Genomic DNA, 25,042 nt, shown 5'->3' on the forward strand with positions numbered 1-25,042 from the left:
GACAGAGAGGGAGATAGAGACAGGGAGGGAAGAGTTGGGAAGGTCCAAAGGCAAAGAAGTCATATTAAACATGAACAAAAGCAAAATCGCAAAAAAATAAACGTGGGAGTTGCATCCCAGAAGTTCTGGTGGTCTTTTTGCACGCGCTCTCGCTCCCGCTCCCGTTCCCACTCCTGCTCATGCTCCTGGTCCTGCCCCAATGCCCCAAAGCTGCCATGTTGGACTAGCCCTCTGTGGCTTTTGGCCTTGCGGCAGCGCCGGACAGCAGAAGCAGTCGAAATGCACTTTAATAATGAAAGTTGCGCCATTTTGAAGAACATTGAAAACATTTCGGAATGCAAACCTAATTTCGGGCTTAAAAACGCAAGTGCCAGTCCGGAACAGCAAAGTATTTCAATTTAAAATTCGTAACGAGCTTACGTGCCAGCTGGCCAAGACAGTACGCCTCTGTGCTGGTCTGTTCTGGTCTGTTCTGGTCTGTTCTGGCCTCTGGTCAGGCAGAACTCGATCCGACTCGGGCTCCACTTGCATTTCAAATTAATGCAAACGCAAAAGAGTGTGCCAGTGGCAGTGCCAGGGCTAGTGCCACACTGGAAATTAAATGTCAAGCGAGCTCTGTTAGAGATGCCAGGTGGAGTTCCATGAGCTCATCTTTTGGGAGGCTTCAAGAAAGAAAGCTACGGATTACGCGAAGACTGCTTTAGCTTGTTCGGAATATACTTTCGAGTTTGATTCCACATAGGATCCCTAAGAAGTGAGGTTGGATGGAATATGATTTCGTTTCTAACTATTTGAAATACCTATGTTCCTTCTAAAGGCACTTTTTGAAGTTTTGCTGACCATGAACTCAATGCAGAATAGTCTTCAAATATTATAGCAATCACACAATTCTTAATCTTAGACTTTTATATTATATTACTTTTCACTCGTAGATCCATTGTCTCAAAGCATTCTTTATGTGTTCCAGCTGGCGCATCTCTAGCCAAGGACGAGGTTATATTCTGGGAGATTACCTGCTTAAGACTCATTGCGGTTGTGCGAGGGAAATTGTGTAACTGTTTTAAATTTTTAATGCGTGTGTGTTGCAGGTGCAGCCACGAGCTTCTGCGGCGGCCCAGATCCTGCCAGTGCCGAAAGGTGTGTGTCCTGCTACCGGATACGAGTCTAGAATTTCATTGTGGCACACAGTTGTGGCAGTTGTGCAGTTTTTGCGGCTGGCAAATGGAACATTCAAGCCTATTACATAAATGTTTAAATGGGCGAATAGTTGGCAGCCCGAAATTGTCTAGTTCGCAATTTTGGCCAGGAAGAAGACGCCATTCTCGATGCCCTTCAGCTTCAGTTCAGTGAACGCAGCTGTACACACATTTTCCCCCAGGGACCAGGGAGCAGGGGGCAGGGGCCAACCCAACATACTAACGGCCCCATTAAAGAGTTTGGGAGCTAGGAGCTGGAAGCTGCCCGAGGCCCGTTAGATGTTGCCCGTTGGCCGTTGGCCATGTTCAAAACCCGAATGAGGCCAGTTGAAAAGTGCAATTGGCAAACAGTTGAAACAGAAAAGTTGCAGAACGAAAGAAAAGACAGGCCAAGGCAAAGGCAAAGGCGAAGGCGAAGGCAAGAAAGGCAAAGCCATAGAAAAGACGACTCTGGTAATTTGTTCTGAGCGGCTTTTGTTTTGTGCGTCTTTTTCGTTTGGGCCGGACCGAGACGAGCTGGAGTGGAGGAGGGCGGACAAATCGACGGACGTTTCCTCGCCTTGATGCTTCTCCGGACGGACCTCTGATTGGGCGTGTGAGTGTCTGTCTCTATGTGTGCTGGATCCGTGTGTGTGTGGGTGCCAAAAAGGCGCTTAACCAACCTTTCCCCGAACTTTCGCTTTTCAATTGACCTTCTGTGACATTTTCCCCAATGCCCCGAAATTTATCACTTAATAAATTTCCTTTTCTCCCCGAACTGCTTCTATCTTCTATGGTAATTGGAACTGCTGAAATCGAAATCGAACAAATTGCGGGTTGGTTAAATTATAGCCCTGCCAAAGTCCTGGATTGTGGGTTAGAAAGTTTGGAGTTATGGGTTTGATAATTGAAAGTTTATTCTGGCTAGCTTCATGCCACACAAATCTCATGGCAAAAGAAAATTGTGAATCGATCCAAAGCTCTGATGTCTTTATATACAATAACATATAGAATTTTATTAATAAAATTATACAATTAGCGCTCAATGCTCTGCGGTCTTGATTGATACTTGTTTGCGAGATTGTTTCTATATAATACAAATATATTTATAGGTATTATATACTTTTTCTAAGCATAATAACATAATAAATGAACTCATTTAAGAATTAAGAATCTTCTGGCCAGAAAGAGGAGGAGGAAACAAGTGAAATATCTTTTTATATTGGGGGCAAGATTATAGTCGAGGCTCTTGCCAATTCGATGTAATTCCAAGGTCATTGCCACTAAAATAAATTTATTTTGCTGAATTGTTGCATGAAATTTGATTTATTTCGCAAATCCCAGCGGATTTATGAGGCATAAAGTTAAAAATATCCAACAATTTCAATAAATTCGCATTGATCTGCATAAAAGGAAAGTATTTTCCTGGGGCTTGGCTTGGCTTTTTGCTAAACTGTATCAATAAATGTCATAAATGCGAATAAAAGAGAAGAAACAGCGGATATCAAAGGCGTATTAACGTTTTTACGCACTCGTTCGCTCTTCCAAAGCGACTTAAAAGCCAAATCAAGGAAAGGAAAAGGAAAGGAAAAGCAAGACGAGCTGACTCCTGCCTGGCTGGCTGGCATATCCTTTCGTGCCGGCACAATTTATGTAAAAGTCTTATGCATAAAATTGCGCATCATTGAGGTTCAAATGCTCGGAGACAGATTTGTGGAGCGGCAGCAACATCATCAATATACTTCGCGTCGGCATCATCGCTGGCCATTAAGTGCGGCCCCCAAGTCGACGGCGAGGTCTCAAATCCTGCTGAGCTGTTCCCGCTAAACGTTGCGCATACGCCATGTGTGTTGGGGAAACTTAAGCGCGGCTATTAGGACAAATTGAATAATATTGAACGCGCTCTTGGTCTCCCGGTCTCCCGGACTCCGTCTCAGTCTCATCCTCCAGCTATACGATATTTTATGCATTTGTTTGTGACTTTGAAGTGCTCTCAACACTTTTCCCATTTGGTGATTTTATTTTTCCTCTCGTTTTATTTTTGGCTTTTATCAGCACACGCACAGACCTGGTCTGGACTGGGGGAGAAGGCTCAAGTCGGCTAAATCTCGGCGATATATTTTACATCATTATAGCTGCCGCTGGCATCTTCCTTGTCTCCTCGTCTCCTTGTATCCTGGCATCCTCAAAGCTCCCACTGCTCCATCCCGACGCTGTTCTTGTTTATGTTTTGTTGCTTCCCTCGCGATTTTATGACTTTGGCAGGGCTCTAGCTCTACCACTACCCCTCCCAGAACTCGCTTGATTCCCGAACAAAGCTATTGAAGCAGATTCCGCTGACTCTCACTTTCCCCAGGCCCCCTCCTCTTTGCAGCACCTCCCACTGGCTCGGAGTTCCTTCCCCTTCCTGCCGCACTCAATGAAATTCATTTTTCGATATGTTATTTCTGCCTCACTCATATGTGAGGCATTGGTTTACCTGGAATCTGTAACCGCCCCCATATCCCTGCCACTTCCCCTCCCCCAGCCAGAGCTCCCATCCTTCCTTCCATCCAGAGCGACACTTTTAGCATCATTATCTGCACGGCATCGAAGGCTCAACTCAAGCTCAAGCACTTTGAGTTATGCGTGAGGCAGACGCTCAAAAAACATAAAAAACAAATAAATGGCAGGGAAAAACGAAGTGTACACAGAGACACACCACACACGCGCACTGGGGGAGGGGTTTTTCTTGGGGTAAGTCAGGGATGGGCAAAAGGCGATTAAAACATACACACTTTCCCACATCCCAGCCCATATCATTCAAGCCAAATAGGAGAATTTTATTACCCGATTTTTCAGTTGAAGATTTAAGAAGTGCCAGATCTAAGACAATCCGATATTTTTTATGGTTTAGCTGTAGCTTTCAATGGGAGTTGTAGGGTGCATACATATATATAAATAAATAGCACACATTTGTTTTCTCCTCATGTTAATGGGCAAAAAACATGTGCAACATTTCGCTCGTGTTTTTTTCTGAAAGTAATGATTAAAATCTACCATGTTCCACAAAAGTTGTATATATTTTTGGAAATTCCCGGTTTGTTTTATAATTATGAAAAGAGTAAATACATTTAGAGGATGACCTACTTTGTACACATCAAATGTATGTTACATGTGGGATCAGTTTGTATTTGGTATCCATTAGTTTTTTTCCCCTTCGATTTGCTTTGAGATGTGTTTCTGTTTGGTGTAATCAGTGCGGGATCTTGGGCTTCTTTGTGTTTGTTTCCTGTGGCTGGTGTTCGGAGTCGCGTCTCAAAGGCGCCTTTGTTGGTCCCTGTTTGATAGGGGACACGAGCCAAATGTTTGATTTTTAAGCTGGTTTTGTGGCTGTGGTTAACAATCATCTCATTGATGGGTTTAATTTGCCTAAGTGCAGCCTTCAACTGCAGCACTGTCGGGTCGGAGAGTTCGCACATTTTCACACAGGCAACAGGACTAAGCCGACACCTCGACCAGGCGTTGGGTTATTTTTATGGTCCAGGTTATTCGATGTCTGTTGGCACATAAACAGGCAGCATCCATCGCATCCATCCTATCGCATCCCATCCATCGGGGGCGCTGGGGGGTTGGGTGTGGGGTGTGCTTAACACACCATTGAACTGTTACGCAACACGAATGAACCCACACAGCCGCACAAAGAGCAGCACACACACATATGTCCGGCGGTGGCCCCGGCAGACAAATCCCATTTGATGTTCACTCAGCAGAAAGGCAACGCCAATGAAGCATGCAAAAGGTATTTCAGTTTTTCGTTGCTGTTTCTCTGGCTCCGGCTTCAGATTGCTGAGATTTTGGCTTTGTAACTCAAAATCTGTCGGCAGTGGCAGGGCCAGGGGCAGTGGCAGGGGCAACAAGGAGCGAATGTGCAAACATCATGGAAAACGCTGCCCCAGCAACAGCAACAGCAACAACTTTGCCAACAACAAAAGGAAATCCCAAGAAACAAAGGCCGAACGCAGATAAAGACGCTTACAGGCCGCAACCAAGGAAAAGAAAACTTTTCCTTTTTCGCTTTGCTTTTTTGTGCGCTGTTGCTTTTTCCGCATTTTATTGAACTTTAATTCATTTTGCAGTAGCCAGCAAAATGTGCAGAATAAAATGTTTTATTTAAGTTCTACTTTGTGCAAATGTGCCCCGTTCCGGGTCGAAAGATGCAGCCCAACATCTTTTTCCTTTTGGACCCCCAATGCGTGGCATCTGTGAAAGTACATGTATGCTGGGGGATCTCCCCCCATTGTCCATTGGGTCATAAAATGGCTTCCGGTTATACTTCAAGTGAGATTAACTTGTCGTTTACAATTTCCCTTTGATTTGTTTCCAACCGGAATGGGGCATTGCTAGACGAGATGGCTGTATGGTCGCAGGGAAGGTTGTCCTGGCGGGGCTTTCGCTTTCATCTTGCGACACTCCTTGGTGGTGGCTGCAACGATGACTATTGCCCTGCACTTGCCGGAAAGGTATATTGGTTGTCAAGAGAAAATTAGGAGTTATATGCCTGTTCTATCCGGGGATTACTGAGCAATTCAAACCCGAAACAAATGCGGAAAAGGCCAGGGATTATTTATTGGGGCCACTTATTTATTGGCAGCCACTAGCCCCTTGGCCAATTCCAAAAGTTTATGAAGATGAAACATTTGCTGTGTGCATAGGGGTAGACTCTTATTTATTTATTCACAACAATCTATCATGCTTGTAGTCATGGAGGCTCTAATTTAACTCTGAGTTTGAGTGTATGACATTGTCTGAATGTGATTAAAAAACCTTTGGGCGAATTAGGGAAAAATATTTACTAAATATAGTTAATTGATTGATCGATGAACACAATTAGTATGATATTTATTCAATCGAATCTTGCAGTATATGTGATTTATTTGATTTCAGTTTAGTCCAACAACGAATTGCTAGCAACATCAGATTGTGCTTTTTTAACTACCCAAAAAACAATGCTAAACCATTATAAAAGATATTTCTTCTTTTTCTTTTGTATTCCCAATTACATATTTTTTTGTTTCTATATTTTTGTGGAACAAATCGTAGGCCATCAGAGAGTTGTGTAGTCTGAGAAGTGCTCGCCTTTTTTCCACCATTCAGATTGAAAAATGCCCATGTAATTGGTGTATTGTTGTTGTTGGGGGCTGGTACAAATTGATTTACAACAATTCATTTTCGCTTGGGGCAACGGGGCAACGGGGCAACGGGGCAACGCCAACCGCTGTGAGACCCAAACCAGCTGACCAGAACCATTGCGGGCCACAGCCCGGGGAGCGGTCTCTGGGAGAGGTCTCAGGTGTGAGTCTTATTTGTTTTCAAATTGTTTTCCCCGCTTTGTTCTGGTTTCTTTTGCCGGTTTGTCCTGTTCTTGGCTTGAAAGGGAAGCCACACTAAGAGTGCGGGCCACGTTTGGGGCTGGGGCTGGGGCAGCCCTGGCCTGCCACTAATTCCGTTTTATGCTGGCTATGGCTCCATAGAAGTGCACTCAGCTTTCACTTTCGCGCTGCACACCTTTGGGTAAACACAAAACCAAATCTGGCCCAGTTCGCGGCTGCTATGCAATTAAGCCACGCAATCAGAATGCAAGATGAAGGCTCTGCAAACAATTGAATTCGGCGAGGACGCCACCTGGCAGGAAGGGACCGTCCGGGCCGGGCCGGTCCTGGTCCGGGTTCGTGGCCCAAATGTTGGCAAAATGGCGGCCACAAGCTGCAAAGTCAACATGGCAGCTGACATCTGTCAGATGCTGTTATTTCGCTGCACTTTTAGTTGCCTTTCGGCTCCAGTTAGGCATCTGTGTTCTGTTGTCCCATACTGGGGAGACTGGTCGGACTTTGTATGTTTGCTGAGCCCGGCCGAGCACTTACAATGGCTTAGTAAGGGCTAAATTGGAGCCACTAACGAGCAGCAGCAGATGGCACCTCCGATCGTGGAACTGCTGCTCCATCACAGCTTTGCATTTTAGTAAACCTTAATTTGAATAAGTCATACCACATGTTCTTGAGATAATTTTGTATAGCCGATTCGTGCCAACTAAAGCGGCGCACAGGCAGATGGACATTCGCCTATTATGCATGGTATTAAAGAATCTTTTTTGTTAGGTTTACGAATGCAAATTTGTATAATTGTTAATGGATTGGGTCAAAGGAACTAATCTTAATGTCACGCTTATTTGGTTGCCGTATTCAAACCCCTAGTTCAATATGTGGCAGTCTGTCACTATGGATCGAAAGCTGATATTCGTGGGTGAGTAAAGATGATATTTGCCCTCCTCTGATAATCTCTCTCTGAAAACCAAACTACATTCTACAGTTCCACTGCTCCTCTGGCAGTTGGTACAAATCCCTGGCTCGACGGGGGGCTACAGTGGCTTTGAGATAGCAGAGGAAATAACGACTGTACGTCAATACTTGCCGGGACCTATAAGGATGCAGAGAACTGAAGGACGGACTCGAAACACTTTGTCAATCGATCAAGAGAATGCTACATTTAATGGGGAAATGGTGGATAACTACTGTTGCTTCTGGGTGTATCAGAAGCATCCAGCGATTCCCGAGAACTGGGAGCATCGCGCAGAGTATCCCTGGGATTTTGTACTCAATGGAATTTTTGTGAAGAATCAACGAAACTATACCGATCCCGATCCAGTCCATTAGACCATTGGACCGCCGATTCAACCGTTTTTCCAACAGATAGACCAATCGATTGTGTGCACTGTGGCTATGAGTTTAATTGGGCCCTGGCCCTGGGCCCACGTACATCTTAACTGAGGCACAAAATTATAATTAACTTTGTCTGGGTAAAGTTTCCTCAAAAGTTGTGATATTCATTCAGTGACCCCAAAGCGGACGGAGGACTCTTTTTGTGCCTAAAAGTCTGACAGCACATAATGTATTTGACACATTATAATCAGGTTTGCATAGTGTGCTTCCTTCAGTCGTAGTCAGTGGCTCTCCCTCTTGTTGCCCCCGGGAGCCAGGAGCTGGCGACGTTTGGGCTTCTTGGGCACTTTTGACATGCTTTGCTTATTTGGTCAGCATGTTGTTGTAGTTAGGAGTAGTTGTTCATCATCCGCATTAGCATCATCATCATCGTCATCGGGCTGAGCATAAGTCGGAGCCGAGAACGTTGATAAATATGCAGCCCGGGCTCGTGTCTGGGCATTTACTTAGTTAATTAAATTCAACTTCTTCAGTTGAGGGACTTGACTAGGACGTGGGCATGGGCTTGGGCTTGGGCATGGGCGGCAAGGGAGCAAGTTTAGTGCTGCCAGGCGAGGTCCTTGACAGAGAGTTGAGCAGGTGGCAAAGTCCTGCTCTCTACTCCCTGCTCCCTGCCGCTCATCTTCCGGGCCCGGAACTGGTGGCAAAAGTTTGCCCATCGTATTTGCTCATATCGTAAGTAAATAACTGGGGCGGCCTCGATGTTTGCTTTTAATTTCGCCCCTCCTCCTTTCTTTGGTTTTTAATGTGTCTGGATGATTAGTGCGGATGCAGATGCAGTGCATCTTGACCAGGCTATTTGCATAATTCACATGGACGGGCTTCAGCAATTTCCTGCTCCACTGACAGATGAAAATGGTGAACGGATTTAAATTTGCCACAAGGTGACAATACCAACACACCATTGGGACTCTGCATTTTGTTTCTTTAGGGATGCTGTCTAGTGACTTATGCAAGCAAATAATTTCGATTTAAATCGATTTTAAATGGAATCGAGTGAGTGTATCTAAGGCATACAAGTGTTCAATGCATTGGCCATTACTCGTTCGGTTATATCAACATTTTCCATCAGGATTGCTTGCTTTGAGGAGCAAGAATGGGAGAGCAAACGTTATTTAACACGCATACGAGTACGTACACATTTATGTAGTCTGTCTGTCTCCGTTTTGATGCGTAGCTCAAACAGAACAATCTTTAAAGAAGGAGCAGAGGCAGTACAAAGTCGGCATAATCATTTCATAAATGTGATATAACATTGTACACATCCATGGAGGTGGTATTGGAGGTGCCCGGAATGATCTTGTAGGCGGAAATCCCCCATCTATGTAGATGCCTCCATTTTGACACCTGACAATTCATTCCTAGACTTAAGAAAGCGAGCACAAACGATATGAGGAGAAGCTAGGGCAGCGACTGTATATTCATACTGGATACTAAGTCAGTAGGGCTCACTGCGCCAAAAGGGAATGCTTTGCTCCTTCAGACTATAATATTAATCTGATCTGATCCAGACAATTCGACAATCTGGTAGATATGGTCATTATATATGATTCTGAGTTTTCGGCTTTTTCGTATCTTTAAAATTTGAATTAAAGACCTAATACAAATTTTACTTTACTACGACATCCAAGTTCTCACACGCAAGAGATCGAATCAAGGACCATCTAAAGGTTTTTCGACTCCAACAATTTGAAATATACTTGTTTCAGTGAGCGATCGGTTCAATAATACGGCCAGAATGAAGTGTGTGACTACCAGCCAAGCTATAGCTGTCTCTCCATTTCTACTTGGCCATTGATATGATTGTGTAAAATGCAAAGTTTTTCTGTTCTTTAAGTTATTCTTGATATCTAAGATTTCAAGAGTCGCCGGATCAGCGGGAAGCTCTTAGTTCCAGATCAAGGCAATAGAGTGCGTATGAGTGTGGTAGCTCCATCTGTCGTTTTTGCAGATCAGTACGATTCCATACGCAGTGTTGCTGGCAACATTAACTTGTAAACCGTGTTTTAGTCAAAACACAATGTATGCAAGTATTTAAAATATGCCAGTCAATTAGAAAATAGGTTCATTAATCGTATAAAACTATGTGGGCATGGATAAATGCTCTATATAGCTAAGAATATTCGACGGAATATCAAAAACGATGAATATGTATAGTAGAACTTGAGTTCATCAGTATATATACGGTATATTTTGTTATATTTCTGAGGACGGTATATTTTAACGATCAATCCGCGGTCACACTGGTACGAGCAGCTGTATATTCGCGCGCTTTTTTGCAAATTGATTTCTGTTGGACTATATTTCGTTAATAAATTGTTTTAACGTTTGTGTTTTTCGGTTTTTGTAATGTCTGTGTTGCTGGCGGACATTGACGCCACATGCGCGGCGCTTGGCTACAGCGATGGACAACGCTACCAGGCCGAACCAGATGCAGCAGAGGGCCTGAAGGTAACAATAAACAACAGGGCTGCTGAAGATCAGATTGTATATATTTTGTTTTCATTGAACCGTCTTAGCATTTGATTTGGATCCTGAGACGCGATCTGGACAACCATGAGTACCGCCGCCACCTGGGACGCTCGAAGGTGCTGCAAACGGATTTGGTCTACATGCTGCCCGACTACGTTCACCACGAGGAGCTGTCGGACCTGTTGATCCGCCTGCTGGTCATTCTGACCAACCCCACGCTGCTGCTGTATCGTGAGGGACCCCCCAGCGACAATCACGGACGCAAGGTGTTCATGGAGCTGATCGATATCCTGCAGGGCTACAAGGCAGCCTTTGCCAAGGACAAAATCTGGACGGCTCTGTTTGATAAGCTTAAGCAGGCCCTGGAAATAGTGAGTATTACAATTGTCATACAGTAAAGCCAATTGAACAGCAATTAATAGAAGGGAAGATAGCGGTAGCAACGACAGCAATCCTTGATATGCATGTGCACGGTGGTCTCATCAAGGCAGAAAGTACTGCACGACACCGAGTACATTTCGAGGCTGCAAAATCTACCCCAGGCGGCCAAGACTCCCTTCCTCATGGTGTTTCTGTTTGCCACAGCAAGTGGCGTTCAAGACGAAGCTTGCGACATTTAAAAGGCATTACGCGGTTTTTGAATTCAAAATTCTTGATTAACGTTCTACCAGATTTACTCCAGACGTACATACGATGCTAAACAAGTTTGTGAATAGATGTCCAATTTCCTCCGTGCCGAGATTTCGTTAATTAGTCTGTGTAAATGGGCTCCTGTGGCAAAGCCGCGCAATTATCGTTTGGGCATTTGCGAAACTATTTCTGTAATCTCTATAATCTTTACATTAATGGCCAAGCGGGCACGCAAAACTTTTAATGGCTCTTGCAGCTGCTAGCAGTCAAGTTTGGGGGGAAAATGCTTTTCCCTTATACCCGTTTTAGTTTTGTTTTGGTCCGCTCTGGCTTTTTAATTGTGCTCGTCTGTCTCTTTTGTGGGGTCCATAACTAGTTTGAACTTCATATCTATCTGCTCGGTTTCAGCTATCCTTCATTGAAAACAAAGTTGAATTCTTAAAGACATCTCACTCTGTGGCCCCAGCACATCCAAAGATGAAGTTTAATTTGAAAATATCCCCCAAATCAAATCATCAGCAAGTTCCTTTCATTTCAATTTTCCTTCAACCCAAAATCGCAAAAAAATTCGCAACAAGTATATTAAATAAACACCCACGACAAGTGTGCGTGGGGGCGTTGGGGGTGGTGCTAAGGCACCTTCGAATCAAACACTCCACAGCTGCCCAACAAAACACCATTCCATCATAGGCCCAGGCATCAGCGTTGCAAAAAAATGTGTAAAACCGAATCCAATTCGATTCGTGGGTCTACGTCTAGTCGAAACCACAAAAGAAAAGCAAAAGCACCACAACAATGATGGCCAATCTGTGTGGGTGTGTCTCTACCGCACAAATGCTTTCATTTGTTAGTTTGTACATGAAAAAAACATGCAAAAAGCGAACCACAAGGAAGGTTCGTAGTCCGAAACTTTACATACCCTTGCTGATTAATCTAGTAGATGTAGGAGCTTCGAGGATTGTGAAGATTGTACAATTGCACAAGATGTGGGAGTTTTGTGGCCTGTGCTTAAAGTGGGACTATGGTATCCAAGCTTGGCATGGCTTAGTAGTCAAATCTTACTCAATACTTTATTAAAACTTCCATTAAACATTCCTGTTTTGATATATATACAATTACGAATTGTTCTTCGTTAACCTTGAATAAAAATAACAACAGAATATGTACTCGTAAACTTGTAGTATAGCGATCTTGGTAGTACAGAATTTGGTCACAGCCACCGAAGTACTAAATGATGGTCGCGGAGGCCTACAGTCCGCTTGAGGCAGGCTCCTCAAAAATTCATAATATAAAGATAATCTCTGGATTTTTGTGGGCAATTGGTGGAGGAGCTTAGGGTTGATTGCCATAAAGTTGATATTGAAAATTAGCTTTGAATATAAAGTTGTTTCAAACTAGTTTCTACCCAACGAATGAGAATGCAGTAGGGTGAGGAGTTATCTTGCTGTATCTGTATCTTAGCAACCGAAACAATAAAAACTTGAGCCTCAAAGATGGAAAAACGCTGAGGAGCGAAACCCCGGTCTAGCATAACGACACAAATAAATTCATTTAAAGCCGATTGAATCGACATTCATAACACTCCGGGGAGCAATTCCAAAGGATTTTCATGGGACTTTGTTTCCAGCGCTCCCATCGCCATTGCCAGCCCGAGGATTTCTCTGCATTTTCATTTTTTAGGGAGCATTTCCCTCTTTCCCTTTTATTTCTGCTGTTTTTCGCTTTCTGTTTTTTTGTTAGGTTAAATACAGGCGGATTTCTATATGGATGCTGTCTATTTGTTGTCGTTGATAATGAATGTGTGCGAGGATTTTTCCGCTGCTGCCTCTGGCTGTGCGGCTGACACCGCCCCTCCCCGCCTCCTTATCCCCATGGATGTTGTTGCTGGCTGACTTTTTATGCTTTACTTCTTTATTTGCGTCGCGCCGACTTACACGCTTTGATGTATGCGCGGCGAGCAGCCAAGTGGACCGGCCAGAGAAGGCGGTGGTGAAGGAGGAGGAGGACTTTCGAGCTTTCAGTTTTGAATGAGCCACCTCCGCTACGCTCCGTTGTTGTTGCTGTTGCTGTTGCTGTTGCGTAGGGAAACCAAAAACGGAAGTCATTATTAACTTTGGCTTTGAGATGGGGCTCGGGGTCTCGGGCCTCTCTCTGCTTGCTGCTTCCCTTCCTTGCCCGGGTTGAGTGTCTGTGTCCGTGTCCGTGTTCGTGTCCGTATCCGGGTAGGAGTCGCAGCTGGCTTGTAGGCACAAAAGCCGCATTAGTTGTATTTATTTTTAAGCTCACAGCAGCAACTGTAATGGCCTGGTTCTCCTCCTCCACCTCCTCCACCCACATCCGCATCACCCTACCCATTCCTATTCCCATTCCCATTTCCATTCCCATACCCACCGTGGCAGTCCCTTATCGCCCACACCCAGCTCAAATTGATTTCAACTTGACTTTGTTGTGGTCCCATCGCTTGGTCGGGCCCGCCGGCCGGGCTATCCTGCCTTGAGTCGGGGCTTCCGTTTCACAGTCGAGCTACATAAATTTGCAATTTAATTTAATTTAATTTCATTTGATTATTTTAACTTGACTCGCGGGATTTGGTGCTTAGATTTTTACACTAAGACTTAGTGCAACATTTTATTACATCGACTTCTAATGCCTTCCGTTTCGACTGAATTCCAGGGATTTGCCATACGCAGCGAGGAGCAGAACTTGCTGATTGAACGTATCCTGGTGCTGGTGCGCAATGTGCTGCAGGTGCCGGCCAATCCGGAGGCCGAGTGTCGGGCGGACAATGACGCCAGCCTGCACGACCAGGTCATTTGGGCGCTGCACCAAACGGGAATGCTAGATCTGGTGCTGTTCGTCATCTCCTCCCCGGATGAGGAGCAGTTCCACCTGCACGGCCTCGAGATCGTCTGCTTGCTCTACAGGGAACAGGTTGGTATTGGCCTTAAAGTCTTATCATTCGATTAACATTCGATTCTCTTGCAGAGCGCCGAATCCCTGGCCGACGCTTCACTGCAGCGCAGTCTGGGCGAGAAGCAGCGGGATCAGCAGGAGCTGCTGGCCGCTCGACGGCGCGAGCGGGCTCGGCGACAGGCCCGTCCTCCAACGGGAAGACACTCGCGCTTTGGCGGCACCTACGTCATCCGCAACATGAAGTCCGTGTCCGATCGCGACGTGATTTGCCACCAGGCCCTGGAGCGCGTCTCATCGATAGACTTCGATCGCGAAAAGCAGCAGCAGAAGCGCTCGCATCGCCACATCAAGGAGGAGGCGCAGGTGACCCGAAGGAGCGCATTTACAGTTAGGTAAGGCATATCTCTGCGGCACTCTGGCTGCCATATCCATTTGTCTGCGCCCACTTCCTGCACTTTGGCCTGTGTCTATTGTGTGGCTGTAGCGGCCATTAGCATCGGAATTGTTATAGCCCGACTGCCAGGCCACATCCACATCTCCATCCCATACCATTCCATTCCATCCTTATCCCGGCCATTGATTTTCGATTTTACGCTGGCAGAATGAGCCCAGCGAGTGAGTGGAGCCGGAGCCGGAGCGAGTGAGCAAGCGTATAAAATAATATTCAATAATAAATGAAGCCATTTCCTTTGGCCGCAGTCGGCAGTCGGCGGCCGCCCCATTCCCTGCCTGTTACTTACGTTATTTTATGGAATCGCACAAACGATATTGGCTGCTGGGGTCCCCCGCTGAGCTGGGATTCTGGTTCTGGGCGACTGGCCCGGGCTAAACAATATCTTGGCCGTTTACAAGGCGGTGGCGCCTCTGTCGCCGCTCCCCCTAATGGCCACCTGGTGCAGCTATTTTATGCTCCTCCGCTAACCAACAAACTACTTAAAGGATATCCCACCGACGCTGCCCAGGATGCTGACTTTCCGGTTCAGCTTCAAATGTTACAGTAAATGCATTTGCCGCAGTCCCAAGTTTTGTATTTTTCGTTCTCTGTTCCGTGTATACCCTTGCTACGAAGGAATGCCTATGGAAATCGTAAGAATTAAAAGGCAAATGTGGACATGTCTGGTGCATGACTGATTTTTTACGAGTGTGTGTATATTTTTTTATTAGTTAAATCCGACTTTTATAACTAAAATTTCAACTGTATTTAATATCAGACTAGATTCGAGAATAATCAACCTCTTATCGAATGTCCAAGAGCATTCGAGCTTCGTCTGAGGCGTGTACATGTTTTTCTCAATTTGTGGCAAGCATAAAAACCTTTGCAAAGATAAAACTGCAGCAGCAGGAACGGCAACTTGGCGGCGCCATTGGCAAGGCATCGGCTTTCTGCATCGCCATCGGCATCGTCTTTGGGATCTCTCTGCCCAGCGAGCCATGCAATTTTCAAGTAAAATCCTCAAAAGGTTTTTCCCATTTGCTGCTGCGATTTTCCTGCCGGCCTCTGGCAGCAGTTTTGCTTGTTAGTAGACCCCACTGACTTTTGCTTGTTGGCCGGCTTGACTCGGCCTGGTTTATGGCCAAGATGCTGGTGGACCAAATCTTTAGGCGCCCATAAATTGATAGAGCAGAACAAATGTGCCCGAGCCGTCGCCGGGAGCTGTGATTAGACATCTCCAAATGTCCCATCCAAAGGCGGGTAAAGAGCAACGACGACTCCCCAACTGGGAGTAGTCGTTCGGGCACGTATGCGGCCAAAGTTCATCAATGTCGCGTGTTAGATCCCCGTGGCCCAGGCAGTGTACAACAATTTGTTAGCCCACCACAAGTGCATGTTGCAATAAGCCCCGGCAAGAGGTTGCCATTTTTTGTTTGTTCCTTTCGCCTCCTTTCGTTGCCGTTGGCATAAATTAATCCGCGTCGGCATCGATGCGTTGGATTTGTGTTCTGCCTGCGGTCGGTCGGCTGGCAGAGATTGCTCTCTGCACGAATGGATGGGTGTGTGGGTGCCTGGGTGCTTGGGTGCCTGGGTGCCCTGGTTGGTTGCATCTTTTAGCCAGCTTTGCGCAGATAAATTGGCCCGGCGAAATTTATTGCATCAACGTTACCAAATGCCGCTGCAGCGTTCGCATTTGTTATATACTCGTAACCTGATAGAGGACGCTCGCTTTCAATCAATATTATTGTGGTATAACCATTTTTCATTGCATCTCGCACCCCATCCCAGCTAACTTTCGTATTTTCATTCAGTTTTTGTGCCTTTTTTTTATTTTCAGACTGTGCCTGCGCGAGTACTGCACCGAGGTGCTCCGGTCCGCTTACAACACACTGGTGAGGCAGGTGCGTCGTGTGCTGGAACGCAATGCCGGCTCGTCGAGTCACGATGACTCCTATCTATTGTGGGCCATTCGATTTTTCATGGAGTTCAATCGTTTGAGTGGTCTACAATTGCAGTTAGTCAGGTGAGTGTGTGGCTGTGACTTACATTTGCCAATGTCAATGCAGGCCAGGCCTTGGCTTTTGGCTTCTGGCCTCCCGAGATACGCGCTGCGCTTGTCTAAAGTGCTCAAATTAATTGCCTGTTGCCTATAAGTTTCAAGTGGTGCTTGCCAAGTGATTTGCTCATGGTGATGGTGCTGATGAATGAGCTTTGCGCCCAGTGGCTTCAGTGGCTTCTGTGAAACGCTGACCTCGACTTCGACTGCCACTCGGAGCCAAGTCAGCAGTTATGCAAATCTTGGCCCAGAAGCTCTTGTCTGCTTTCAATCAAATTACTTTGCAGCCCACTTCAAATGAAACAATTTCTGCAAAACTTATTTCTTTGGGCACTCGCCCTCTGAACATTTTTCATCAAATCAGTTTGGATCCGAAATTGAAAATCGCAGTCAGCTAAAGCCAAATTGCTGAAATCAGAGGGGTATCTTTAAGATCCCGTAATCCAGTGGGAAAAAGTCAAAGTGGTTTGAATATTTCTTGGTTTATGTTTTATGGTAACACTAAAACTTTCTTTGCGTTTACTTCATTTAAGGATTGTGACTTTTCTTGGTCATTTCGACTGAGAAAAACTTTTTACTGGTACTCAACTTGGATGCAAGTGTGAGATTGCTCTCTTACCCTAATAGATTGCTCTTAAGAAACCTTCTATCCTTAGTTAATCGTAGAAAAATGCTTGGTGTGACTTTAATGCAAAACTTAATCAAGGGTGACGTAGATAGCCGTGATTTGTTGAGCCGCATCAACACAATGTTGATGATAGGAAAAACCCCAAAATGCAGAATTATAGAAAATTACAATATATTCCAGACTTTTGAATCAGATCATTTAGGATTATTACTTTAGCTAGAAGGAACAAACGAAATTGCAGTGGCTACGCAACGTTCTCCACGTCCTTACTCATTCTCTCTCTCTTTCACACACACTCTACTTCGTGCAGTGTGCGCCCTCTGGCTGACGGAGCCATATAAAACGGCTGAGAAAAAAAGGGACAGATGTAAATACAAAATCTACAGAAAAATGGAAACAGATAAAATCTAATAAATGATATAAAAATCTCTCAAACGAGTCGACCGGTTTAATACAATTTTTTTTTTCAAAAAATCAATGCGTCGTTTTTGCGATATCAAACGACTTATAAAATCTATTGTATAAATTACGTTAATAAGATCTCATATGTACACATATACTGACTCTGTACCGGGTATAAAAATAGAGCCACGGCCTTTGCCGCGGCTGACATCGTTCCTTTTGTTTAATTTTTTGTTCATTTCTATTCTTTTTTGGTTTTATTTAATGTTTTCTTTAAAAGTTTTAAAGTTTTTAAAGTTTTCTAAATCGTATTACAGGAAAATATAAAATTGGTTTTCTCTTTGGAATAAGCTTCAAAAGCTGTGAATCTGCCATAAAAGCCATCCATCATTTGAGACGTTGACGGGAGAAAATCAGAATTTTCCTCTTAAATGGGAGTCCTGGAGTCTTCGCTTTGCTCTTCCGCCTTCTTTCTTTTTATGACAAAAGGGAAAAGTGCGCTGCAAATAAACTTTTGTGCCACGACAATTTCCATTGCCATTCGCACTTTGCTCCCCCAACAGTTTTCCGGAAAATGGTCAAGCAGCGTGTCAATACAAAAAGTGATACGTTGCCACAGCCCCCTGCCCCTTTTCGCTGTGCTGACCGCACAATTTGTATGTCATTGTTCGGGGTCCTGGGTGCTGGACCCAGAGTACTGTACGCCATCAGGGCTTCGTCACTTGAGTTTTATTGCATTACTTTTGGAGAACGGACAACAAGCACATGCACAAATCAAAGCCAGGACGCCAATCGTTGACCTACGGCACTTGGCCACTTTACAACTGCATGGGAGACTGGTAAGCCTCCGGACTGGGGAACAGTCGAATATTGCTTGGCCAAAGGAACCAACCGAATCGGAGACTTACCCCTGCACCCTCAATTGTGTTAGAGAGACATCCCTTGCTGCCACTACCAGGGCCACTGCCATTGCCATTGCCATTGCTGTTGCTGTTGCTGCTGTTGTTGTCCTCATTCTTGTCCAGCATGCTGTTAATAAAATTTTGCGTTCTTTATGCTGTCATCCGGCTCCGGCTGAAGCTGCTCCTTGCCGGCATCGCTTCGTATTCCTCTCAGCTCGTCGTCCGCTGTCCGCTGTGTGGTGGGAAATTTCTTTAAAATTGTTTTGGTTACTTTCAAATTAGTTTCTGAATGACAACAATGAAGCTTTGCAAAAATGTTGTCATTCCGTTGGCGCAAAGTTTTTGGAGACCAGCCCCAGCCCCATTCTCCCAGAAGGAGACTCCCTCGCACTATTCTAAGTTGCTGCTCGGTTGGTTGCTTCTGTTGCTGCTCCTTCTGCAGCTCCTGTCTTTATTTTTACCATTACTATGCCCTGGCCGGTCCCTCTGCCTTTTATCATACTTTTTCGTCTCACTTTCTTGGTCCTCTCTCCAACAGGCTCTTCTCTTTCAGCCTTCCGTATATACCCGTACACATCTATATACTTGGCAACCATAAAACTTTCTGTTTATTTCCTCAAATGCAATTTGACGCTTCCCGCCCGCCCTGAACTTTCTTTATCGTCTGCCATTTTCTACTGATTTTGCACTATATAAAGCATGGCATTGCTGTAATGTATGGCCTCTCTCAGATGGGCTAACTTTCTGCCACCACCAGCCCAGAAAAAGTGAAATTGAGTTTGTCATTTTGTTTATGCGAATACAAAGCTTTGACAAAGAAATCAATCGAAACGGTATCTGAGTGATCGGTTTTCGGATTACGATCGAAATTGTGTACCATATAATAATTTAAAACAAACCTCAAGTGAGAATTAAGTAATCTATATACATTGATAAAGACTGGAAACTTATACATATGTACGTTCTTTATGTTACGAACTCTGGTATACCAAAATGGTGAGTCGGAAAAGCCTCGTTTGCTTTTTTCGCTGGAATATTTTATAGACAGAATTCCGTGCATCAATCACAGCATGTTTCTGTTCCTCCACCACCCGCAGCGATTCAGAGAACAGTTCCGTGTAGTTGCTCATTGCAATTTTATTGATTTTATAATTTATTTATTTGCCTTCCTATTGGTGGGGCTCCGCCTTCTGCTGCTTCTGCTGCTCCTGCTGCTTCTGCCTCCGCACATCTGTAATTAATTTGATTTTAATGCCTCTTCAAATGCTCTCGACGTTGTCGCAGGCAGCGCCAGTTTCGCAAACTTTAATGGTCGCCGCAGCAGACGTCTCTCTGCTAATTTGGCCGGGTTGCAGGCGAACTGTGCAGCAGTGTAAGCGGGAGAGTGGGTGGATGGGTGGACGGGTGTCAGGTGCTACCCATTAAACAACAACGTGCGGCTTGTCACCGCCCACTGGTCCCCTCCATATCCGGCGGGGGATCGGAGCAAGTTGAACTTAGGCTGGCTGGCGCTCATTTCTAGCACTACTTAAAAATTAATTTTGGTAATGAGTTTTTCGCAGAGCGAGTTGGAAGCAGCGGCAGGGGCAAGCCTCTTACCTGCTTTGCCGCTTGCATCCTTGCATCCAACTTTGGCCAACTTTAACACAGCATTCCAGTACTACTTAAATATGCGAAAATATACATACGTGTGTACATATAACGAATCCTTGTTGCCTTTTCCATTTCATTCGCAGCGAATCGTTGAGCGTGCAATGCTTCCACTGGGTCCTGACGCGCATGCAACATGACATGGACATGATTGTGAGCGACAAGAAACAGGCGCGTCTCTGGGCCAAGCGACTGCATGTAGCCCTTCTGGTAAGTCGCAGCTGCTTCTGTTGCTATTCCTGGTCCTGCCCGCAGTACATACCATACTCCTCCACTGACTGCCGGCCATCTTGGCATGCGAGCTGTGCGGGCGGCTCTGTTGTTGTTTGCTTTGCCACTGTACGCGTAAGTGCACTTTTGGCTGCACTTTGGGTGCTGTTGCCGCTCGTCGTTTGCCTTGGATTACGCCGGTACTTAAGCCAGCTGCAGGTACCTTAAAGAACACCGGAACGATGGGCTAAACTCCAAATGAGCACCGAGCACTGAGCTTTGTCCGCTATTAGTTAGGAATTCCTTTTATATCTGTAGGATTTTCGATAATGGCCCCGGAAGAATGCGTTTATTTACAACTTACAAATAAATGGAATGAATTTGAGAAAAGCAAATATGATTTGATTCATGCTAAAAACAACTAAATGTTTACTTTGAGTACTTTTCAATCATTGAATTAGAGTTCAGAGATAAAAATCGACCTCTGAAATTATAATTACAAATCGAATGTGATTCTCAGTTTTCTCTGGCAGCAAGGAGAAATTCATGAGCCACGTTTGTTAACAGATTCTAGCACAGCCTATGCTTGTAGTCGTATCTCAGGCAAATTTAATCCACTTCAAAGATTCATCAGCCCCACTCACACCGGAGGTTGTTTGTGATGGCCTCGAGCAAAGGGTAATGAATATGTGTACGAGTGTATATGGTTATTCTCATTAGTCAGAGTCGAGACTCATTACAATGCTACACACACGACCCGCACAGGACCCGCTCAGGTTACAGATCACCCAATTCCTGACCCGACGCCCTCGGCAATCAACCTCTGAACGTCTGCCAAGTTAATGCTTACCAATTTTTTAATTAAAGACATTCCGGGAATTGCTGCAGAGCTTGCTGGCCCTGCAGAAGCTAAAGGATGACAACGCGCGGTCCCTCTTTGATATGTTACTGAACAACGTATGCTATGTCCTGGAGTACAGGGAGACAATACTGCATTTGTTAATGAACTACAACGAGGCGCACAGCACAAAGTGAGTACCCGAGCGACTAACCATTTCAACTATGCACATACATTGGGATCGGAAATTACTGGCCCAGCCCTTAGTCCCATTCCTGCCAGTAGCCGGGAGCCGGGAGCCGAGTGCCAGGAGCCTGGAGCCAGGAGCCTGGCCAGGCTAGGCTGCATTTCTGACAGTAAGTGGAGATGGGCGGAGACCTCATGGTATTCGCAAATAAGCAAGCCAAACACACGTCGCCTAATGGGATTACTACGAGTATTGAGAGTAGTTGCCCCATCGAAATATGCAGCGGCTGGCAATAGCTTGCCCCAGCCCGCACTCGTCCCGACAATCAGGCATTGTTTGTCTTAACGGCATGCCTTTGTCTTAAGTCGTGGTCTGTTTGCTTGGCTATTTGCACAGATGTCTGCTCCATAGATATACCACATATAGACGGAAATATTGTATGTATACGTACTATATATGCAAGTGGAACTCCCCCAAAAGCAGGCAGCGATAAGTGAACTAGTTGCGCTTTGGCATTTGGATGGAACGCGGAGAGGAGTGGCTAAAAGTTTAATTGATTTTGCAAGCATGTGCAGCACGCGTGCCCCAGCATAAGAATTATGCCATTTGCTGGGAGTCGATGGGAGCAAGCGCATGTGGCATACTGCATTTTGGGGGCGAATCGTGCACCGTTGCTGCATCCTAATTGCCGAGTTAGCTGCTCTCTCACCAGGGCACATACAGCACGGGGGCTGCCCCACAGTGCGGTTACTTGATAAATCACTGAAGAGCATTGAAAATTGTGTGCAGCTCCACTCGATTGCTACAGATTTTCATGATATACTTGTGGGAGCGGCAACCTGCTGATCTCCGAGAGTATTTTAAACTCATTAAGCTTGTAGCACTCACCTAGATTTCCGGTGAGTTCATTGACTCGATGGATTTGCTTTTGCTACCGGCAAACACCTCACCAGCCATTGCATACGCATCAAGGGCCATCCGAATTGTCATTTGCATCATAATAAAGACCTGGATGCCACACAACAGAGGACCTCTCTTTCTGACCCACTGTCATGCGTGCATGCACTTTCGATTGCAGCTGAAATTGAAGCGAAGAAGGCCCGGCTCGAGCGGGACACGCCCTTTTTATGCTTACCACTGCGCAATCCTTTTAGATAATTACAATTTTTTAGTGCCGAACATGAAGAGTTAAGCTCACTTAAATATTTCTAAACGGCTGCACAATTCGTCCATCAAACAGACTCCGCTCCGAGAGCAGTAGTTGCAGCTGAGTGATACCTGCATGCAATAAATGGCTGAAAATTTATTTCTATGTCACAGACATTTCCCTGGCTGGGGAAATGCTCTACCACAGTGGGCCAGTGCAAACCGCTGCAAATTTATTCAATATAAGTAAAACAATTTCGAATGTGCCCAAAAATATTCGAAAATATTCAACGAACCGATTGGACAAATTCCTTTGGCGAAATGATTGGCAATTATAACAGGTTTTAATTAAATTGATATTCCTGACTTGGAATCTGATTTAATTACATAAGCTGTGGAACGGAGTTTATATAATTCTATGCCAAGGATACAGACAAAAATGTACTTTAAATTCTAGAATTTGGATTGCTTGGCAGCTGTCGAGGAATAGATAAATCTATTTGCTTACATTATAAGATTTAGTTTCAATATGGGTTTGAAGATACTAGGCTCGTTCAACAGGATATACGTGTCAGTGATCAGGTATCAGGTATCATGCTTATGAGTTCTGTAGAAGCCCAATCCTCCCTATCGCGCCGTCGTAAAAGTATTATTTCTATTTAATACTATCCTTTTTTGTTTTCCTTTGTTTAAGTTATATTTCTTCTCGATTTACTGTGCTTTTTCTTATCATGTGTCAAGCAAAGGTATAGTACTATTTTGATGATCTTTTTCTGATGGATGGATAAGAAACACATCACTGATTGCGATCAAGTTTTCCTGGCAAACTCAAACATCCCTGAAAATGTGTTCTTTTAGAAGATCCATTAGAGCTATATTATATATTTGGTAATTCAAAATATCTTCAGTATTTTTCACTGTGCCTGGGCCACAAGCAAATGAACAAATTGTTGACTGCCTGTTGCCATCGCCGGGTTCAAGTGTCAACTACGCATACCATCAGGCAGTGGGAGGGGGTTGGGTCCGGGTCCGAGTTAGTGGGTCTGTTAGTTCGGTTGCTGGCAATTTCAAAGCTTTGACTAAATTAATTTAGCGCGCAAACATGAAATTGACAGAGTGTGGCACGGAAGGATGCGGAAGGGTCCGGGTCCGGGGCTGGGGCCGGGCAGGGCGGGAGAGTTGTTCCAATTGCGGATGCAAATTGTGATATGTATCCGTACATGCAGCTGTGGATGCTGTTGCTGATGTGGCTGCTGCAGCAACTGCCGGTTAATTGGAGCATGATTAATTTGGTTTGAGCAGAAAATAGTTGCTCTAAAGAATTAAATCGATTAAATATGAAGTTGATCTATCGGCGATTCGCAAAGCATTCAATTAAACAGTCACACGGGCAATCATGTAAATGCGGCTGCCTTTTGAACTGCAATCAGTGTTTGAGCACTCGACAGATTAAGGATTTTCGTTGTCAAGATGAATGATTTATGAGTTGGGGCCCGGAGCCCACCCCACCCCACTCCACTCCACTCCACTCCACTCCACTTGTGTGCTGTCTTCCCGACCTACCTCTTTCCCTTTGCCAGATTATTCGTTGGACGCCATGCTGCAATCGCGGCCCATCACTCATTGTTGTTGCTGTTGCTGCCGCTGTCATAATTAATAATATTTTCATTATAAACGTCTTATGCCGACAACAATAACAACTACCCACAAATGTGCGTCTGCTCCCGCTTGTTGTCCCTATGTCGAAGTGGGAGTGGCAGTCGCAATCTGGGCGCAATTACATTTTATCATTTATTCAACATGCGCTCAAAGTCGGCGCGAAGACAACCCCTAAGCCCCAACCGTTGACCTAAGCCCCCATCCTGCTCCGAAAACACCCAAGTGTTCTAATTAATTCTGCTCAACCTTCTACGGCTACTTCAAGTTCTTCTTCGCCCCTGCCCCTGTGCCCCCGTGCCCCTGTGGCTGCTGTCGTCCATTTAATCAACGTAAACGCGAATATCAAATCAGGCAGGACCCAGGACGCGGCGGGGACCAACAACAAGAAGTTACAAAACCGCGCGCATACAAATTAATTATAAATAATTTATTAACGATTTATCTTTGTCCAGCCGCCACATGTGCTTGAGCTAGAGCTTGGATGTGGATGTGTGAGGTGTGCAGGTAGGGGCAGTCCTGGGTCGGACTCGATTTGCACCTGCGCATCACTAGGGCGGCAGATGGGCAATCGATTTGCGTTTGCTTGTAAAATGGTTTGTGGCATGCAATATGTTATGCAACCACCCACTGACTGCCTTCTCTGCCTGCTGCGGTTGCTTGGCGTTGTGGTCAGATACCCACAACCTGCCATCAAACGCCGCCGCCAGCAGCAGCTCTAGCTTTGCAGCTCTGCTTCCGCTTCGCCTTCGGTTCGTCCTACCAGCAGTTTTTCCGCTTCGCCTGCTGTTAATGCTGCCACCGATGCAGGCGACGACCGCAGACATCTTTGCGGTAACGTCGACTGCAACACGGCAGTGCTTGATTCATTTCACATTTGAGTTATCATCAAATGTGCACCACACACTCACCCACACCCCCACCCCCACCGAGAGCCACACTGTCACCCATCCGCTCTGCACCACACGTTCTCCTTGTAGTAAACT

At 45.2% G+C, this 25,042-nt stretch overlaps 2 protein-coding genes across 2 annotated transcripts in view; both read left to right on the forward strand.

The window, feature by feature from the left end:
- Positions 1-7,354: 7,354 nt before the first annotated feature.
- On the forward strand, positions 7,355-8,025 carry LOC108154508. The gene is made up of 2 exons (XM_017284808.2): positions 7,355-7,457; positions 7,524-8,025. The coding sequence occupies exons 1-2, from the start codon at positions 7,415-7,417 to the stop codon at positions 7,865-7,867; spliced, it is 387 nt and encodes a 128-aa protein (XP_017140297.2). The 5' UTR covers positions 7,355-7,414; the 3' UTR covers positions 7,868-8,025.
- Positions 8,026-10,177: 2,152 nt separating this feature from the next.
- Positions 10,178-25,042, forward strand: part of LOC108156183 (protein timeless homolog) — a 68,611-nt gene continuing 53,746 nt past the window's right edge. The window contains exons 1-7 of the mRNA XM_017287514.2: positions 10,178-10,384; positions 10,453-10,776; positions 13,709-13,966; positions 14,021-14,340; positions 16,219-16,404; positions 20,106-20,229; positions 21,097-21,260. Coding sequence (XP_017143003.1) covers positions 10,283-10,384; positions 10,453-10,776; positions 13,709-13,966; positions 14,021-14,340; positions 16,219-16,404; positions 20,106-20,229; positions 21,097-21,260 — 1,478 coding nt within the window. The 5' untranslated portion in view covers positions 10,178-10,282. The remainder of the gene's footprint in view (positions 10,385-10,452; positions 10,777-13,708; positions 13,967-14,020; positions 14,341-16,218; positions 16,405-20,105; positions 20,230-21,096; positions 21,261-25,042) is intronic.

This window comes from Drosophila miranda, chromosome 2, assembly GCF_003369915.1.
Source record: "Drosophila miranda strain MSH22 chromosome 2, D.miranda_PacBio2.1, whole genome shotgun sequence".
NCBI classification, from domain to species: domain Eukaryota; kingdom Metazoa; phylum Arthropoda; class Insecta; order Diptera; family Drosophilidae; genus Drosophila; species Drosophila miranda.

What these genes read in the sequence shown, in the direction of transcription:
- LOC108154508 (XM_017284808.2), top strand. Translation starts at nt 7,415, where the DNA reads ATGTGGCAGTCTGTCACTATGGATCGAAAGCTGATATTCGTGG. An exon ending in TCGAAAGCTGATATTCGTGG is followed by an intron (nt 7,458 to 7,523) that starts GTGAGTAAAGAT and finishes TACATTCTACAG; the next exon opens with TTCCACTGCTCCTCTGGCAG.